The sequence below is a fragment of the Oncorhynchus mykiss genome, chromosome 8 (assembly GCF_057628025.1).
Source record: "Oncorhynchus mykiss isolate SJ-2025 chromosome 8, ASM5762802v1, whole genome shotgun sequence".
NCBI lineage: Eukaryota > Metazoa > Chordata > Actinopteri > Salmoniformes > Salmonidae > Oncorhynchus > Oncorhynchus mykiss.
The window spans coordinates 67,763,700-67,782,357 of NC_143029.1; the positions used below are offsets into that span (position 1 = coordinate 67,763,700).

Genomic DNA, 18,658 nt, shown 5'->3' on the forward strand with positions numbered 1-18,658 from the left:
CCACAAAGAGCAGAGACGTTTTCCAATGCCTCGCAAAGAAGGGCACCTATTGGTACATGGGTACAATTTTAAAATAAACAGACATTGAATATCCCTTTGAGCATGGTGAAATTATTAATTACACATTGGATGGTTTATCAATACACCTAGTCATTACAAAGATACATGCGTCCTTTCTAACTCAGTTGCCAGAGAGGAAGGTAAGCGCTCATGGATGGTGACTTTTTAAAACAGTCCCAGAGTGTAATGGCTGTGATTGGAGAAAATTGAGGATGGATCAACAACATTGTAGTTACTCCACAATACTAATCTAATTGACAGAGTTAAAAGGAAGAAGCCTGTACAGAATAAAAATGTTAAAACATAGCGGTGGCTGCATCATGTTATGGGTATTCTTGTAATCGTTAAGGACTCTGGAGTTTTTCAGGATAAAAGAATAAGCGGAATAGAGCTAAGCACAGGTAAAATCCTAGAGCAAAACCTGGTTCAGTCTGCTTTCCACCAGACACTGGGAGATTAATTCACCTTTTAGCAGGACAATAACCTAAAACACTGGAGTTGCTTACCAAGAAGGCAGTGAATGTTCCTGAGTGGTTGAGTTACAGTTTGGACTTAAATCTGCTTGTCTATCAATGGTCAACCAATGTGACAGAGCTTGAAGAATTTTTAAAAGAGCAATGGGAAAATGTTGCACAATCCAGGTGTGGAAAGCTCTTGGAGACTTACCCAGAAAGACTCACCTCTAATCGCTGCTAAAGGTGATTTAAAAAAATAAAAATAAAATGTGTAACATGTATTGACTCGGGAGTTGAATACTTATATTAGTGGGGCGGGGGGTTATGTATTTTTCTTCCACTTTGACATGAGTATTTTGTGTAGATCATTCACACAAAAAAATACAATGAAATCAACTTTAATCACACGTTGTAACAGCAAAATGTGGAAAAAGTCAAGGGGTGTGAATAGTTCTGAAGGCACTATACGGCAGTTCATTGACCTGATGCCAAGGATTTGAGAAAACAAAAAACCAACTGTATTGCTGTCAAACCTTTAGATTTTAAGTTGAACAAATATTTTGTATTTATTTATACTAAGCCATTTATGATTTTTATTTCTTCTTTCATCAATTGTCTCTTCCAATTTGGTGGCTGAGCTACGAGGAGTTAGTTATAATTTTGTATTGAGCATACACCTCCATACACTGTTAGTTGCTTGTGTGCCAATTTACTGTTCTCGTTTACAAGGGCCTTCATAAATAATATTATTATTGTACATTAAAAAATAAATATTTACATTACAGAAGAAAGTGCTTTGTTTCTGGCCATTTGGAGCCTTTAATCGAACCCACAAATGCTGATGCTCCAGATATTCAAATAGTCTAAAGAAGGACAGATTTATTGCTACTTTAATCGGAACAACAGTTTTCAGCTGCGCTAACATAATTTCAAACGGGTTTTCTAGGAGTGATGGTTGCTGATAATGGGCCTCTGTATGCCTATGTAGGTATTCCATAAACATCATGTTTCCAGCTACAACAGTCATTTCCAACATTAACAATGTCTACACTGTATTTCTGATAAATTTTATGTTATTTTAATGGACACAATTATTATTTTTTTCAAATAAAAGGACATTTCTAAGTGACCCCAAACTTTTGAACGGTAGTGTGTATGTGTATATATATATATATATATATATATATATATATATATATATATATATATATATATATATATTAACCCCCAAAATATATGGGGTATTGGAAATGATGCAGACAATTACATTGATGGAAGCAACAATCTATCCACAATATTCAAGTTGATCCACCACCTGAAGAAGAAAAAAAAAGTAGGGGTGCTGTACAGAAGATAGCCCTATTTTAGTAAAAGACCAAGTACATATTATGTATGGCAAGAACAGCTCAAATAAGCAAATAAGAACGACAGTGCATCATTACTTTAAGACATGAAGAACTTTAAAAGTTCTGAACTGAAAGTTTCTTCAAGTGCAATTGCAAAAACCAACCAGCGCAATGATGAAACTGGCTCATGAGGACCACCACAGGAAAGGAAGACCCAGAGTTGCCTCTGCTGCAGAGGATAAGTTCATTAGAGTTACCAGCCTCAGATTGCAGACCAAATAAATGCATCACAGAGTTCAAGTTACAGACACATCTCAACATCATCAACTGGGCTCCCGAGTGGCTCAGTGATCTAAGGCACTGCTTCTCAGTGCAAGAGGCGTGACTGCAGTCCCTGGTTTGAATACAGGCTGCATCACATCTGGCCGTGATTGGGAGTCCCATAGAGCGGCGCACAATTGGCACCAGTGTTGTCCTGGGAAGGCCGTCATTGTAAATAAAAATTTGTTCTTAACTGACTTGCCTAGTTAAATGGAGAGACAAATATATAAACTGTTCAGAGGAGACTGCATGAATCAGGCCTTCATGGTTGAATTGCTGCAAAGAAACCACGACTAAAGGACACCAAGAAGAAGAGACTTTGCTTGGGCCAAGAAACACGAGCAATGGACATTAAACCGGTGGAAAATTTTTCCTTTGATGTGATGAGTCTAAATTAGCATTTTTTTGGTTCCAACCACCGTGTCTTTGTGAGACGCAGTAGGTGAACGGATGATCCACAGAATTCTGCAACGAATACGCCATCCCATCTGGTTTGTGCTTAGTGGGACTATCATTTGTTTTTCAACAGGACAATGACCCAAAACACACCTCCAGGTGGTGTAAGGGATTTTTTATGTAGTGCTGCATCATATGACCTGGCCTCCACAATCACCCGACCTCAACCCAATTGAGATGGTTTGGTATGAGTTGGACCGCAGAGTGAAGGAAAAGCAGCCAAGTGCTCAGCATATGTGGGAACTCCTTCAAGACTGTTGGAAAAGCATTCCAGGTGAAGCTGGTTGAGAGAATGCCTCTGATGTGCAAAACAGTCATCTAGGCAAAGGGTGGCTACATCGAAGAATCTAAAACTTTTTTGGTTACTACATGATTCCTTATGTGTTATTTAATAGTTTTGATGTCTTCACTATTATTCTACAATGTAGAAAATAGTACAAATAAAGAAAAACCCTTGAATGAGTAGGTGTGTCCAAACTTTTGACTGGTGCTGTATTTTTCTATTCATATATCAATTTCTCCATTATCATGCCTTAATTGGGCACAATTAAATAAGAAAAGGTAAGGAAGGGAGAGAGAGAAAACAACTGAAATAAAAGTACAGCGTGCTTACAATTTCAGCGTCTTAGGCTCTAATATTTTATCTCTCCCAGTCTTTTTTCATATTTGGCAATTTAAATTCATCCCATCTACTCAGGCCTTTATAGCCTGTCTGCGAAGGGAACATTCCAATTTTTTTTCTTCAGATCATAGCAATCATCATGTTGTCCTGTTCCCTTGTCAGTTCGTTACTTAAAGAAATAGATCATGTCTATAGCCTACAAATGAATGGGTTGCCATTTAAGCTGCATAGCCAATAGTCATTAAAGTGTTATTAATTTAGACAGATCGCTTGAGTGGTACTGTGATTGTCTTTTCAATAGGTGTGTGAGTGAAGGCATTAACAACACATCTTTCTCTTTTGTGTCTTTTGATGTGGTGGGGTGTAATAGTCCATCTTCACTTCATTTCAGTTGCCTAAACAGTTCAATGGTCCAGTGACCCATCTGTGCTACATTGTCTGTTAAGAGGCTGTCCTAGTCTATGCAGTTCATTCAAATCAAATCAAATTTTATTGGTCACATATACGTATTTAGCAGATGTTATTGCGGGTGTTCCTAGCTCCAACAGTGGAGTAGTATCTAACAGTGCAGTAGTACCTAAAAAAATGATTCACAACAATACACACATCTAAAAGTAAAATAATGGAATTAAGAAATATGTAAATATTAGATTAAGCAATGTCGGAGTGGCATTGACTAAAATACAGTAGAATAGAATACAGTATATACATATGATATGAGCAAAGCAGTATGTAAACATTACTTAAATTTTATTGAAATGACTAGTGTTCCATTATTAAAGTGGCCAGTGATTCCAAGTATATGTATATAGGGCAGCAGCCTCTAAGGTGCAGGGTTGAGTAGCCAGGTGGAAGCCTGCCAGTGATGGCTATTTAACAGTCTGATGGCCTTAAGATAGAAGCTGTTTTTCAGTCTCTCGGTCCCAGCTTTGATGCATCTGTACTGACCTCGTCTCGTGGATATTAGCGGGGTGAACAGGCCGTGGCTCAGGTGGTTCATGTCCTTGATGATCTTTTTGTCCTTCCTGTGACCTCGGGGGCTGTAGGTGTCCTGGAGGGCAGGTAGTTTGCCCCCGGGGATGCGTTGGGCAGATCGCACCACCCTCTGGAGAGCCCTGCAGTTGTGGGCAGTGCAGTTGCTGTACCAGGTGGTGAGACAGCCCAAAGGGATGCTCTCAATTGTGCATCTGTAAAAGTTTGTGAGGGTTTTAGGTGCCAAGCCAATTTTTTTTCAGCCTCCTGAAGTTGAAGAGGCGCTGTTGCGCCTTCTTTACCATACTGTCTATGTGGGTGGACCATTTCAGATTGTCAGAAAAGTGTACAGTGTGATTTTAAGGGTTAAGCCAGATTCAGCCTCCTCCACACGTTTGCCCAGTTCAGTCAGTTTTTATATTTTTTTGACATTTGAATATTTTCTTCATTTGCTTAGACAGTTTCTCATTGCAGGTGCAAAGTTCTGTTAGTAGTGACTCTAAACTCACTTTAGTCGAGTCGGTAGCTACTTGGTCCATGGTCATGTTGTTTCGTTGTGTTTAAGAAGGATATTTTAGTAAAGAGAGGGAATACCAAACAGATCTGTATATCATAGTCTTTCTCAGAATGTATTGTTGTATTGTTGTTTTTCTGATGTTTCAGTAATTGCAGTTGTCTGCTTATCACCCACCGTGACTGTGATTCATGAAGCCATATTGTTCTGTCTGTGGTCACTGTTAAGGTTCGGGGCTCAACGACGGCCAGTGGCATAACGTCTATCTCCATGCTCTGGAGAACTGCGCCATGCTGACCATCGATGGTGATGAGGCGTCCACGGTCAGAACGGTCATTCCCATTCAGATTAGAACAGGGGGCCAATACTACTTTGGAGGTATTTACACAGATGGTCTATAACAGAACCATGTAGCTCTATACCTGGACAGGTATATGGCTCTGGGCCCGATTTCTCAAAAGCATAATAAGGCTTATTTCATCGTTAGAACCTTCGTAGGAGCATTTTTACATTCTCGAGCTGTTTCCCAAACCCGTCTTTATTAACGTTGCACTTCAAATCGCTTGTAATCTAACGCCTGCCTCAGACCACTTGTTGAACAGCTGAGTGCATCGTTAAATCACCGTTTGTCCTCCCGCGACACTTTACACACAGGAAATATCTGCTGAACATAGAATGAAGATGTGTATCTGTCTCTCTGTGACCGCCGAAAACTTCCTAATTGAATATAAATAGCCTAAAAATGGTACATATAGGAGCAGAAGGCATTATACATTAGATATGCACACCTGCAACGTGTTTCAACTTCTAGTTGGCATCTTTCAGGCAGCGTGAGGAAGATTCTAGAAGTCGAAACGTGTTGCCGTTGTGTATCCTGATGTGCACTGCTGACTGCTCCTATATGTATTATTTTGTAAATATGTTCTGTAAATAGTTCACTAAAGTTTGTTGCAATGTAGTGGCCGCCTACTCGTCTTTCTTGGATTACCTGCCCTTTAGGGGCCTACCGTCCCACTGCCATATCTCACCCTGCGATGCATCGTTAAAACACTCGTAAGAGATGGAATTTAGGTTTACAAGTGATTTAACAATGCACCGTTACTATAACGAACTCGGATGCATTTCCCAAAACACCTCGTAGGGAGAACTTTCACTTTCGTACAAGCTTGTTTTTATATTGATAGGATTGAAACAGTGCTGCAATCAGATCACGTTTCTTCATTCACATTTTACATTCACATTAGAATGATTGCCTATATGGCTGCAAATATTGAGACAGTTTATTCCAATGCTTAGCCTACCCTATAATACTAAACTATCGTAGATGTGGCATATCATTGCGCACATGTTGTTACATATTAAATATGAAGGAAAACATTTGACAGCCTACAGTTAGCAAAATAGAACTCAATGGAATGAACATGAAATTGATTTTAATATGATTTCAATATTGTCCTATGTAGTCTATAGGCCTACTGTATTCAATACTGCATTCATCTCTGTTTTTATTTGAAGCATGGTATTATCTTTTGCTTCTTTGTAACAATTGCAAAGACATTTGCAACTTTGTATTTGTTATCTGCGGTCGCAGAGAGACATCTTGACTCTATGTTATGTGGAGATCTTATGTGTATAAAGTGACAACACACTTAGCTGTTCAACTAGTGGTCTGAGGCGTTAAATAACAAGCGCTTTCAAGTGCAACTTTAGTGAAGATGGTTTTAGGAACAAGCTCTGAGATTTAACGATGCGCCTACAAAGGTTCTTACGATGAGCATACCCTTTAAATGCTTTTAGGAAACCAGGCCCTGGTCTATAATGTGTAAACCCTCATAATGGGCTTGTTACTTACTTATTCATGATGACATTTCTATAATTCAGTCTGACAAACAGTCTTGTGATTTATTGTGTGTACAGTACATGTTTTTTTGTGTTTGATGGCATGCTTTGTAAGAAAATCCTCTTTGTTACTTTTGATTGGTTGCCTTTTTGTTTTCTTTGTGTTTTGTTAGCCTTTGAAGATGTTTCCTTTAAGACAGTGTCTTAAATATTGAATGAAACTCTTCCCTAATGATTTAAACGAAAACACCAACACTCAGAATTAATGTTGCTTACTTTTCAAACAGAAAGCTCTGTCTTGATCATATGGTTAACTTTGGAACTCTTTCTCCCTCTTGTCCTCATGCAGGCTACTTCCTGCGTACCAACACTCCCCCTGCCCAGCGCTCCTTCCAGGGCTGTATGCAACTGATCCACGTGGACGACCAGCTCGCTGACCTGGTGGCGGTAGAGCAAGGCAACATGGGAACCTTTGAGAATGTCAGCCTGGATATGTGTGCCATCATAGACAGGTAATATTCTATACCATTCCCCAAAGATCTTATTGAGCTTGATAATCTAAGCAGCCTTTTTGCTTTGCTGTTGATCATGAAAGTGAATGTATAAAAACCTACTGCGACATTACCTGAGGGGCTGGTTGCTCATGGGCATGCATTACACAGTCTTTTCATAAAGACGGTAGGTGGCCCATCAAGATCAAGAAAGCATCTCACACAGCGACACAGCGAGAGGCAGGGATCAGAGGATCACATAAGGCTTGCTAGTGGATGTCTTGGTGTGCAATCTCTGTGCTCCTGCTGGTAAATGCCTGTGTACACAGCCAAACAGGCACACATCCCCAATGCAAAACTCATCAAAACAATAAAGTGGAAAAGCTCTGTTGCTTCTCCCGAGATATGGAAATGCAATTTTAGCAAAAGGTTACTCAGTCCGCCTGGAGAATTTGGACATGCGCTTACATTCTTATCAAGATAAGCACATTAACGGTATTCTCACAGTATGTTGGTTCACTCCAACACATGGTTCTGGTTCATAAATGGAATCTTATCTCTGCTTCTTATTCTCCGTTAGTGATTAGGAGTCAAACTGTAGATCCTGTTATTCCAACCTTTTTGTGCTGGAATTGTTAACGACACCCTTTAAAATGTCAGAGGAAGACATTTTCAAGACCGCAAAAAAAATGTTCTGGACGGTCATCCAGATTTGTTTTCAACTTAACGTCCTTAGTCAAATCAAACTATATTATTGTTCAAGGGACATTTGTGTAATATGTACATATGATAAATCCATTTATGGCTGAATACTCTTGATTGTGTTGTTCATTTGACTGATCTATTAGGGCCAAGGTTATCCGATACACCAGATTTTCTCTCCCGTTAAATAGGAACGTTCCAACATCTCTGCCCTGTGTAAATTTACAGGATTGTGGTGATGAAATCGTCATTCTAAACTATGCTAGCAGGGGGAGTTCAACTAACTTCAAAGGGAACTCCATGTTACCACAGCCCTTTGATCACACACCAGCAGGGTTAAGGAGGTCCTGCACTGGACATGGACTAAGAGAGTACAGTGATACAGCCTAACGTTCACCATGAAGTGGTATCAAAAATACATGAAACAAAGGTCACGAACCTCCTCACAGCACCCGTGTGTTGGCTGATTACTGTCATGACACGGCGACAGCACAGTAACATCCTCTGTTGTCTCACAAAGGTCAACGTATTTCAATTAGATGTCTTCTTGTTGAATTTGTATCCATCCATTTCCAATGAATTTGTTTTTTAGCGTAAATTACGTTTGAAATATGCACTCTATGAAAGTTCTTCCTATGTTGTCCTATCTATTCTCTTCTGACCCATCTGTAGTTTCGCAAAGGTCAAAGTAGTTAAATTAGAGGTCACTTCTTCTTCTTCATGTGAGAATGATCTCCCCCCCCACACAGATGTGTCCCTAACCACTGTGAACATAGAGGCCGCTGCTCTCAGACCTGGGATAGTTTCAGCTGCTCCTGTAACGGGACAGGATACACCGGGGCTACATGCCATACCTGTAGGTATCCTCCCCTTCCTCCTCATTAGCCTATCAAGACATCTTCATCTATGGTCTGTCAATATTCATACCCTCAGGGACCCATCTGAAACGTCAGTCACATTTTTGCACATCATTCACCTCCCTTACAAATGGGGAAACACCTGGATTTGTAATGATGAATAAGTCATTCTACTGCAATGTCCGCTTCATAATACATGTGGCTTCCTCTCTCGCGTGTGTATTCCTCCTCTCCAGCCGTGTATGAACAGTCCTGTGAGGAATACAAACACCTTGGTAAAACATCTGGCACGTACTGGATCGACCCTGATGGGAGTGGTCCTGTTGGCCCCTTCAAAGTCAACTGCAACATGACTGGTAAGAGTACCTCTCAATAAGACCCAAGATGAAAATCAACTAAACCATCTCTGCGTCTGATGATTTTGTCCCATCCCAGCGGGCCAATCATGTTAAAATTACATAATTATAACCAGATTACAACCAAATCTGGTATCTGGTTGGAATGATGTCATTGCACCCAGTTTTGACTGCATTGATGGTTGACCCACATTTAATTATTCCCCTGTAAATATTGTACACGGCTGACTGGTTTGTTGATGGTGTTGTTGACTGTGTGTGTTGCAGAGGACAAGGTCTGGACGACAGTGAGAAACAACCTGTCTCCCCAGACTTCAGTGACTGGCTCAGACCTGGAGGGGAAGGCTGTGCTGCAGCTCAATTACAACATGTCCACAGAGCAGGTCACCTTATGACATCTTCACCCATTGAATCATTCATAAAGGAACCATCTCAATGGGAAAGAAATCTGTATTTTATCAGTGGGTTTAATGGACCCGCATTAAGCCTAGTTTCATACAAAAAAACAATACTCAATGGAGAAACTCTATATTTTCAGTCTAGAGAAACCAGCCCTATGTGTATTTTCTATGTATTTTGATGTTACAGCCGAAGACACTAGCTAGCTACGTTTTTATTAAAGATGTTCTCACTGTATTTTCACTCAGCTCCACTACTATTACTAAATGTTATGCATTCTGCATTGCTTAAACCCTCTTTTCTCTCCCTACGACAGGTGACAGCCATCATGGGCAGTGCGGAGTACTGTGAACAGCATGTTGCCTACGCCTGCCGAATGTCTCGACTGCTCAATACGCCAGGTAAAGAGGATATTGGTGTTTGTATGTTAATTGTTGTGTACATCTGAGAATATTTTAAGGATCTGTTTCTATTGGACAGTACTGTAGTATCCTTTCCAACAAAGACACAGCAATTTAGGCATCTGGAGAGAGAAAATTGCAATAATATGTTGTCTTCTCTTGCCCCTTCCCAGTGTTTGTTATTGATGAATGTCCATTTAGGTGTTGCTAGATTGTTCAGCCGATTGTTATTAGCATTATGGCTACACGTGAAGAATACTCTTATCTATTTGATTTGGCAACTGTTTCACGAGATGTGAAGGCAAGCTGGCGTACATTAGACAGCGACAAGCTGGCGTACATTAGACAGCGACAAGCTGGCGTACATTAGACAGCGACAAGCTGGCGTACATTAGACAGCGACAAGCTGGCGTACATTAGACAGCGACAAGCTGGCGTACATTAGACAGCGACAAGCTGGCGTACATTAGACAGCGACAAGCTGGCGTACATTAGACAGCGACAAGCTGGCGTACATTAGACAGCGACAAGCTGGCGTACATTAGACAGCGACAAGCTGGCGTACATTAGACAGCGACACAGCAGTTGTCATCCCTTGTCATTACTCATAGAATTGAGCCAAGCGTTTATTGCAGTGGCTCTGAGGAATACGACCTGTGATAAATGGAACTGGTTTATTCCCTTAAGCCAACCATATGGAACATTATAACTGAAATTCCATGACAGCCACAGAACCTAAAAGCTTGTCAGTTTCATCCAACAATGTAGTGTTTTTTTTTTTTACCTTGTTTGATTTTTATCTCATCTGGCGTTATCAAGCAACAGCCGTTCCCCCTGAGGGTCCATAGAGTTCTGAGCCTGAGGTTTTGTCCGCAGCAGGGTAGCCCCAGCTCCCAGCCTCTAGAGTAGACACTGATTTGTGCATCACTCGGTGTATATGAGCAGCATAACAAGCTTTCATCATGTCCTTTGGATGTGTTAGGATCTGAGACAGGGGCCTGACTGACTGGAGACGTTGACAGATAAAACCCACACATCATTAGTGTTCTGGTGAGCTCTGTACACCTTGCTGCTCAACAGCCGTTTAGCATGGTGAAAGGGAGCGTGTTGGTTGGCAGGATCAGTGAGCTGAAAGAGACTAGGAGTCAGAAATTCCTGGTCAGAGCTGCTGGTTGGTGGTAGTAGCTCTCCCTCATTTGGTAGTCTTATTGTGTTGGCCTCAGTGGTGCCCATTCATCCAGTATTGAGGAATAGAAGTTTACTCTACCTCCCAGTTTCACCGCTGCTGGTTTGTCTCTCTCCCCTCACACAGACGGGAGACACTTGGCCTCCAGGCCCTCAGCTTAGCCTATTTCCCTTCTCATCACCATAAAGAACCTGAATTATTGATTACTCTATAGCCAAGGAATACCCAGAACCCCACAATGGTCCATGCTGCTCCCCTCAATCTCTCTCTCTCTATCCACCCTCCTCTCTCCATCCACCCCCCTCTCTCTGTCTCTCTCTCTCCATCTCCCTCTCTTCACCCCCCCCCCCCCCCCCTGCATGTGGACCAGTGTGGAACATGGATACCTTGCAGGGGAACAGCCTGTGTAACAGCCTTTGTTCTCTCCCTGGAGCCTCACCGCTTCACTCTGTGTCCCCTTGGCTTCTGCTGAATTTTTTTTTGCTGATTTCTGAGGCATGTGTTGAACAGACCACCCCTGTGGCTAGAAACAGCAGTCCCATTGTCCTTCAACTATTATTTCCCCATTGATGCAAACATTGCGTAAATATTTCACTGTCAGTGGCTTGATACCAGACCCCTTCAATAATGTACTACCAGCCAATTATTATTTTTCATAAAATTATTATTTGTCATTCACTGGAGGGAAACTTCAGCCAGGTGCTGCTGATAAGTAACAATGACAAGATGGAAAATGGCAAATGAAATTATATTTTCTTGTCCTTCCCAAATTACCATTGTGTAAACATTGTTTTTTTCCCACTGCTTATTGTTAAGCATGCCTGTTGTTTGACTACTTGAAATTCAAAAGCATAATTCACATTGTAAACAGCAAAACACAAGAGTTGTTCAGTGATCCTACAGTAGTCAGTATGACTACACAAGCACGGTGGAGATGTTGAACAAGAACAAATGCCCTGGGGTGTGTTTGTCTTGATAAATGATCTTGTTTGTCCATCTATACAAACAGACATTTCCACTTGATGTGATTCCTCACGCCAGTTATTTTCCCGTTCCTTAGAGCAAGTCATTTTTGATTACCTGGAGTGCTGAATAACACTATCGGTCTGTGCTGCTGATGGTGTGGAACAGGAGGAATAGCTGATTAATAGACCACATAGCTTGTCTCAATCAATAAAAAAGTAAAGTGCCAAATAGAGTGAAGGAAGATGGATCAGCTGGTTACACTTGTTTAAGGATCTAAACATAGGACTGCACATAACATAAGCAGTATAGGCATCAATAGCCTCTTCATCTCAGTTTCAAGGCTATTTGCTATGCGAGTTTGACATCAACAACGGTAGCATGTTATTGTCTGTGTACCAGTAGAGAAGAGTACATGAAAAACTGCTTAGACTATCTATGGTCATTTGTTTACTGTAGATATACAAATATTGTACCATGATGCTTATGTATTGAGTATGTTGTGGTTTTGGTAAGTTCTGTGCTGATTCATGTTGTTATTTTGCAGAGGGATCTCCATTGACATGGTGGGTTGGCAGGGCCAATGAGAGGCATTTTTACTGTGCTGATTCATGTTGTTGTTGTTTTGCAGAGGGATCTCCATTTACATGGTGGGTTGGCAGGGCCAATGAGAGGCATTTTTACTGGGGTGGTTCAGGCCCAGGGATCCAGAAGTGTGCCTGTGGAATCGAGAGGAACTGCACCGACCCCAAGTACTACTGCAACTGTGACGCTGACCAAACACGGTGGTGAGTGACTGAACAAGACCATAGATTCGATGTTTACAGTATTAAAATGTAGTTTTATAATCTAGTTATCCTGAAATGTCATACATGAAATGAATCAAAACATAATCCATTGTAGCACAATGCAAATGTTACAATCTTACTGTTGTGCCTTTTGTAGTGAAAATATTCCTCTGTATCTCACATATTTGATTATTTTTAATTTAGGAGAGAGGACGCTGGTCTTCTGGTGTATAAAGACCATTTGCCTGTGAGTCAGGTGGTGGTTGGTGACACTAATCGTGCTGGCTCGGAGGCTAAATTGACTGTGGGTCCACTGCGTTGTCAAGGAGATGGTGGGTTTGTTATAATTTCCACACCTATGGTAGTATTTTGGGCCATTATTCTCTGCTTTGTATGACTAGAATGCACATTGAGTGATTCATGTTTCCTGTCTGTTTCCCAGGTAACTACTGGAACGCAGCATCCTTCAACACGCCTGGATCCTACCTGCACTTCCCTACCTTCCAAGGAGAGACCAGTGCTGACATCTCTTTCTATTTCAAGACTTCCTCCTCTTATGGCGTCTTTCTGGAGAACCTTGGCAACGCTGACTTCATCCGCCTGGAACTAAAAGGTGAGTATACCACTACTCAGTAACAGGTCGATATACACTACCTGTAGACTTATATTGTGGATGTGTGTCTGTGCAGTTCAATATCAAAGCTCTGGGTCAACATCTGCAAAAAATGATCCCATTACAATATATAATGTATAGATGCGGTATAAATTCAGTGGTTTTGGACAGTGTTGGTAAGGATTATTCACAGTAGATATCGACTTTGACTTGCCACTATGACTTTCCACTATATAAAAAGTATCTTGTCTGTCTTGTGGCCACAAAACAAGAATCTCGTGTTCCTCCTAAAAACAAAACACCAGCCACTAAGCAATTGTCACCTGCCATGTTCCCTGAGAGCTACTATTCAGTTCTTAGTACAGATTCTCAGTCAACTCTTGGGGACTGTAACAAGATGGTAGATTGAATTTTGAGGGACAAGTGTGTGTGTACTGTAGAGTCTCAGTCTGAGAACATTGTGAAGGTGAAACCTCCCAAGATACCTCTAGGGCTCTCCATAAAGGCTGCCATCCATCTCATCGATCGTAGTCCATACTTCTTTCAGCTTATATTCAACTTCAGTGCTTTAGAAATCTCCACTTAGAAATGGCTAGAAGTCAGTATTAACTTAAAGTTCACCAGCACAGTGGGAACCCTGTTTGGAAATGGTATTGTTAGATGAAATTGGTTTCCAGTGACATTTAAGCATGATTTGTGAGCTGGTGGGAGAGCAGTTTCCTTCCGCTGGGAAAGATCAATGGTCAGAAATATCTTTGAGCTGCTTCCGTCGCCTCAGAACCCATTGTTATTGTTTCTGACCCTTTTTCTCTGGCAGGTTTGAAGCTTTACTGACGCCATCTTTTGGTGCAATGCGTTGACAATATTTGAGCAGTATTATTAGTGATTCAGTTGACAATATTCTGTTAAAAAAACATTTCATATTCAATATTTTCCCCCCATTTTAATATTCACAAGGTATAGTATTAGTCTGCCAAGGGAAATGGATTTACTAAGCCTCTGGTGAGCTTTTATATTTTAAACAGTTTTAAACACTCTTGAGTACTGGTACACATTAGAATTTCTCTTTAGAGCTTGGCACTGGCAGTTGTTTTAATGAGACTTGGCTCCACTCCAAAATTCCTCTCTGAGCTTCAGAATGTTCTCTGCCAGTCCTGCAGGCCAAGCATCTGCTCTGAACAGGTGGATCTATGATTGACAAGGCTCCCCCATGTCATCTCCACAGCTTCAGTACATGCTCTGAATGGAGAACAAATGCAGTCAGACAGCTCCCTTTAATATAGATCTATTGAGTCGGTTGGGAAATAAAATCAAATAATGATTCTCCCAATGTGGTCCAGGGTGAGACCCCCTGGTAAGTGGAAAAGAGCTCAATCACAATCGCTGTGAAATCTCATTACTCGATGGCAGCCTGGAGTCTGGGATTTCTGTGGATTAAGCAATCGGACAGGGTGTTGGGTGATTAGACAAGTTGTCAGTATGTAACGTACGTCTCTGTAGAATTGGACCCAACAGGGGGTATGATGATACCTGTCAACAGGGTTTCAATAAAGTAAATGATGATAGACGGGGAAATGAGAGAACTGTGTCGTTGTGAAAGGGAGAGCTATCTCACTGCTCCCTGAAGTATTTGTCTGCTTTACGCATTTATAAGTGTTGGCTGATAGGTACTTGTCAAATACACATCTAGAAAGTGATCAGTTTTTCAGAGCTGTGAATTATACATAGTGTCATTCATTTTTATTTTGAAGTCATCATGATTTCAACAGCAACGGAAATGATACAACAGTTTCCTTCGCATTCATGGGAAAAGTCAACACTGTATGTAAGCAGAATTCAATTTCGGTAAAAATGCTTGTTAGCTTTTCAACCACTCCGAAACAGACCAAGGTCTTTCAAATCTCCTGTATAGCCCAAGCCTAATCCTTGTTTCAAAAACAACCTCCTTGACACATTTCCACCTCTTAATTAAGTTGTTTCTCACCGAAAATTACTTACTTAGACTCTTACTTACTTATCCTCTTTGTGCCCACCAGCTCATAAGGCAGATACAAGACCTCTCCACTTCTGACATCCAAAGCCTGTTTGGCAGCACCCAAAACCTTATCTAACTCCTTGCCCTTTCTCCCCTCCTGCCCAGCTGCCACGGTTGTGTCCTTCTCCTTTGATGTGGGCAACGGTCTGGTGGAGCTGAGTGTGAGGTCGTCCACTCCTCTTAATGATGACCAGTGGCACAGGGTGGTGGCTGAGCGCAATGTGAAGGAAGCTGTGCTGCAGCTGGATGGGCACTACAAGGAGGTTCGCCCTGCACCCCCACAGGGTCACACCCGCCTGGAGCTATACAGCCAGCTCTACGTGGGTAAGATATCCTGCCTACCTGCCTCCCACCACATAGCGTAATGATGATCCAGTTTATATGTCTATATGGGTTAGACTACTGCTGCTCAGCTCATGGTGTTATGACCCGACTTATACAGGCTGCGCTGTTGGATACAGGCCCACGCAGTTTTCACATTGCACACAACAACAATGTCAAAAGGTATAAGGATGTCAATTCAACAACTTCAACAACTAAAAACAAACATGAGTTTACCTGTTTTTTTTTTGTTGTTTTTTTTACCAGAAGTGTACTTTGTAACATAAGTTGTTGTAAACCAAAATACCTAATACAACTTCTTGTCATAAACGTTATCATTCAGGTGCATCGGGTGGCCAGAGGGGGTTCCTAGGATGTATCCGTGCCCTGAAGATGAACGGTGTGACCCTTGACCTGGAAGAGAGGGCGAAGGTCACCCCAGGGGTTAAGCCTGGCTGCTCTGGCCACTGCACCAGCTATGGGCAGCACTGCAGAAACGGTGGCCAGTGCATGGAGAAATACAACGGTTACTCATGTGACTGCACCTTGACGGCGTATGACGGGCCCTTCTGCACTGAAGGTAAAATACAGTCACAGTCATGTGAGAGAATAGTAACTCTGAATATGTCCTGGTATTTTTTTTTTTCAACTTTACACATTGCTTTAGGGAGGCTAATATCGATACGCTTGTCAATCTCTCAAACTTATGCTGATGTTTTGTATTGCTGCCAAATGTCTCCTGTGTGTATCAGATGTGGGCGGCTACTTCGAGAGCGGAACACTCGTTCGTTACGACTTCCTTCCCGAGAGGGGCCTTCCAGCTATCAGGGATGTGAAGAGCCTGTCTCCCTTGCTGCCCACGGAGGGCAACCTGACCCAGGAGGAGCTGGTGTTCAGCTTCAGCACCTCCAACGCCCCGAGCATCCTGGTGTACATCAGCTCTAGGACTCAGGACTACCTGGCTGTGGTGCTCAGACACAATGGTGAGAGAGAAACTGCTCAAAGGGTCTGAAATGCTTGAAAGAACAAGAGAGCAACCCTGGCCGTCCGTTTATAGGGTTTGAAATGCTTGGAGGGTGAAGTTAATGACTCGGTCAGCAAAGAACCACAGAATGTACTGTAAATTAGCTCAATAGCTAATTATATAGTGCAACACACAGGTTGGGCATGGTCCCAGGCACATACATATTTCACTGAAAAAGCAGAAAGAGAGAGTGATAGTCAATTTAGTATTTGGCAATGTAAAGCGTCATTTAAAATACAATTTCCACTTGAGTGTGATACTCTTACCATGTTACTAAGCCTATCAGAATATGGACTGACAACCATATGAATTACGATGGTGATGGAACATTGGGACTGACTGTCCATTCCATCTCCCTCTGTCAGGAACACTTCAGATCCGCTACAGCCTGGGAGGCCTGAGGGAGCCGTTCACCATCGACCTGGACCAGCGCAACATGGCCAACGGGCAGCCCCACCACATCAACATCTCCAGGCAGGAGAGGAACGTACGGCTGCAGGTGATAATAATGAGGACAGTAATGTGGTTTTATTTCTCTATAAAGCACTTTTCAGCTGCAGGTCCAGTATGACCCTAGTGTTCCCCTGTCACAAAGGCTGATCTAACACACAGTGGGATTTGCTGAAGTCATGAAATTCAAAAAAAAATATAATAATAATGTTTTATTTCCTCTAAGACTACGTTAGGCTGCAGGTAAAAATCATACCAATGTAGCTTTATTTAAAGAACCATTTTCATCAAGCAGTTGAAAGGTTGGACTTTAATGTTCTACTTGTCCCAGGGAGGGCACTGCTCTCAGTGGGAGATTTGCTGACGTCATGAAATCCAACAAAATACAACCTTTCCCTGTCCTCTTGACTACATTAGGCTGATTGATAGCTACATAGACTATAGATAAAGCACTTCATTAAGGAGTTGAACGGCAGGACTAGTGCTCTCAGGAGGGGAGGACACCACTCTCAGTGAGAGTGTGCTGTCCTCTGACTGCATTAGGCTGTTGACACACCTGACCCACCTTGTCTGTGGAGATGGTGTTTAGTGCATTGTGCTATTAGCACACTTTTTCTAAAGCCTACCACTAGGGGGCAGTAATAATACAGTACAGCTGAACTGGGTTTATAACTGACTGTAATACATCATGATTCAGGACCATATGGTATTATTTTCCAGTTGGATCATTACCCCCCAGTCAGCTACACTCTGCCTGATGACTCTGACACTCAGTTCAACCTGGTCAAGACCATATTCCTGGGGAAAGTCTTTGGTAAGTGCAGATATAATCCATGTATTACTGGAGTGCAAATATAATAAATGCCATCAGAGGTATGTGTACAGATCTCTTAGAATTCGCCCCTAAGTCATTTTAGGACTTTGGTTCTGTGTGTTCTGATAAAAAACAGAACCATAATTTGTGTTGACCATCCGTGGCTAAAAAGTGATGAGTCCTGGTTTAGTCCAGGTGTATTAATATATGTAATGAGGGTATCAATATAGATGGTAAAGGTGATGTTGCCTTGACAGAAAATCATGTACGTGTATTTTAGTGGCCATATTGTCTAGGTCTTAATCTGACTGATGTAGTACCACACCACTGCAGCACACAACACAACAGTATTCTGTAACCAGACGAGGGATGGAATAGGAACTCTAATAATGTGATGTAGTGGGAGGGAGCAGTACTGTGTCAGCAGGAGTCAGACACCAGTACACTGGTCCTGTTCTGAGAACAGTAGAATGCCCCATTCTGCCTGGCTGGTAAAGCCTTACGACTCCCTAGAGTGCTTTGCTGCTGCACTCTGTGAATAAATTAACAACAGGCCCACCGATCTCTGACATCATCCTCAGGGAGGGAGGGAGCACAGAGGCCCGATCCTGATCCCCCATCTTGCACTCCTGTACGCACATCCAGGTTTTCTCTGAGCCGCGCGGTGAATGCA

General features: G+C 41.9%; 1 protein-coding gene across 1 annotated transcript in view; it reads left to right on the forward strand.

The window, feature by feature from the left end:
* Window positions 1–18,658, forward strand: part of LOC110530370 (contactin-associated protein-like 2) — a 79,018-nt gene that overhangs the window by 45,929 nt on the left and 14,431 nt on the right. The window contains exons 9-22 of the mRNA XM_021613365.3: window positions 4,975–5,124; window positions 6,935–7,097; window positions 8,528–8,634; window positions 8,872–8,991; window positions 9,259–9,374; window positions 9,707–9,791; window positions 12,572–12,728; window positions 12,933–13,060; window positions 13,171–13,341; window positions 15,482–15,700; window positions 16,041–16,277; window positions 16,450–16,680; window positions 17,087–17,220; window positions 17,892–17,985. Of these exons, the coding sequence (XP_021469040.1) occupies window positions 4,975–5,124; window positions 6,935–7,097; window positions 8,528–8,634; window positions 8,872–8,991; window positions 9,259–9,374; window positions 9,707–9,791; window positions 12,572–12,728; window positions 12,933–13,060; window positions 13,171–13,341; window positions 15,482–15,700; window positions 16,041–16,277; window positions 16,450–16,680; window positions 17,087–17,220; window positions 17,892–17,985 (2,112 nt within the window). The remainder of the gene's footprint in view (window positions 1–4,974; window positions 5,125–6,934; window positions 7,098–8,527; window positions 8,635–8,871; window positions 8,992–9,258; window positions 9,375–9,706; window positions 9,792–12,571; window positions 12,729–12,932; window positions 13,061–13,170; window positions 13,342–15,481; window positions 15,701–16,040; window positions 16,278–16,449; window positions 16,681–17,086; window positions 17,221–17,891; window positions 17,986–18,658) is intronic.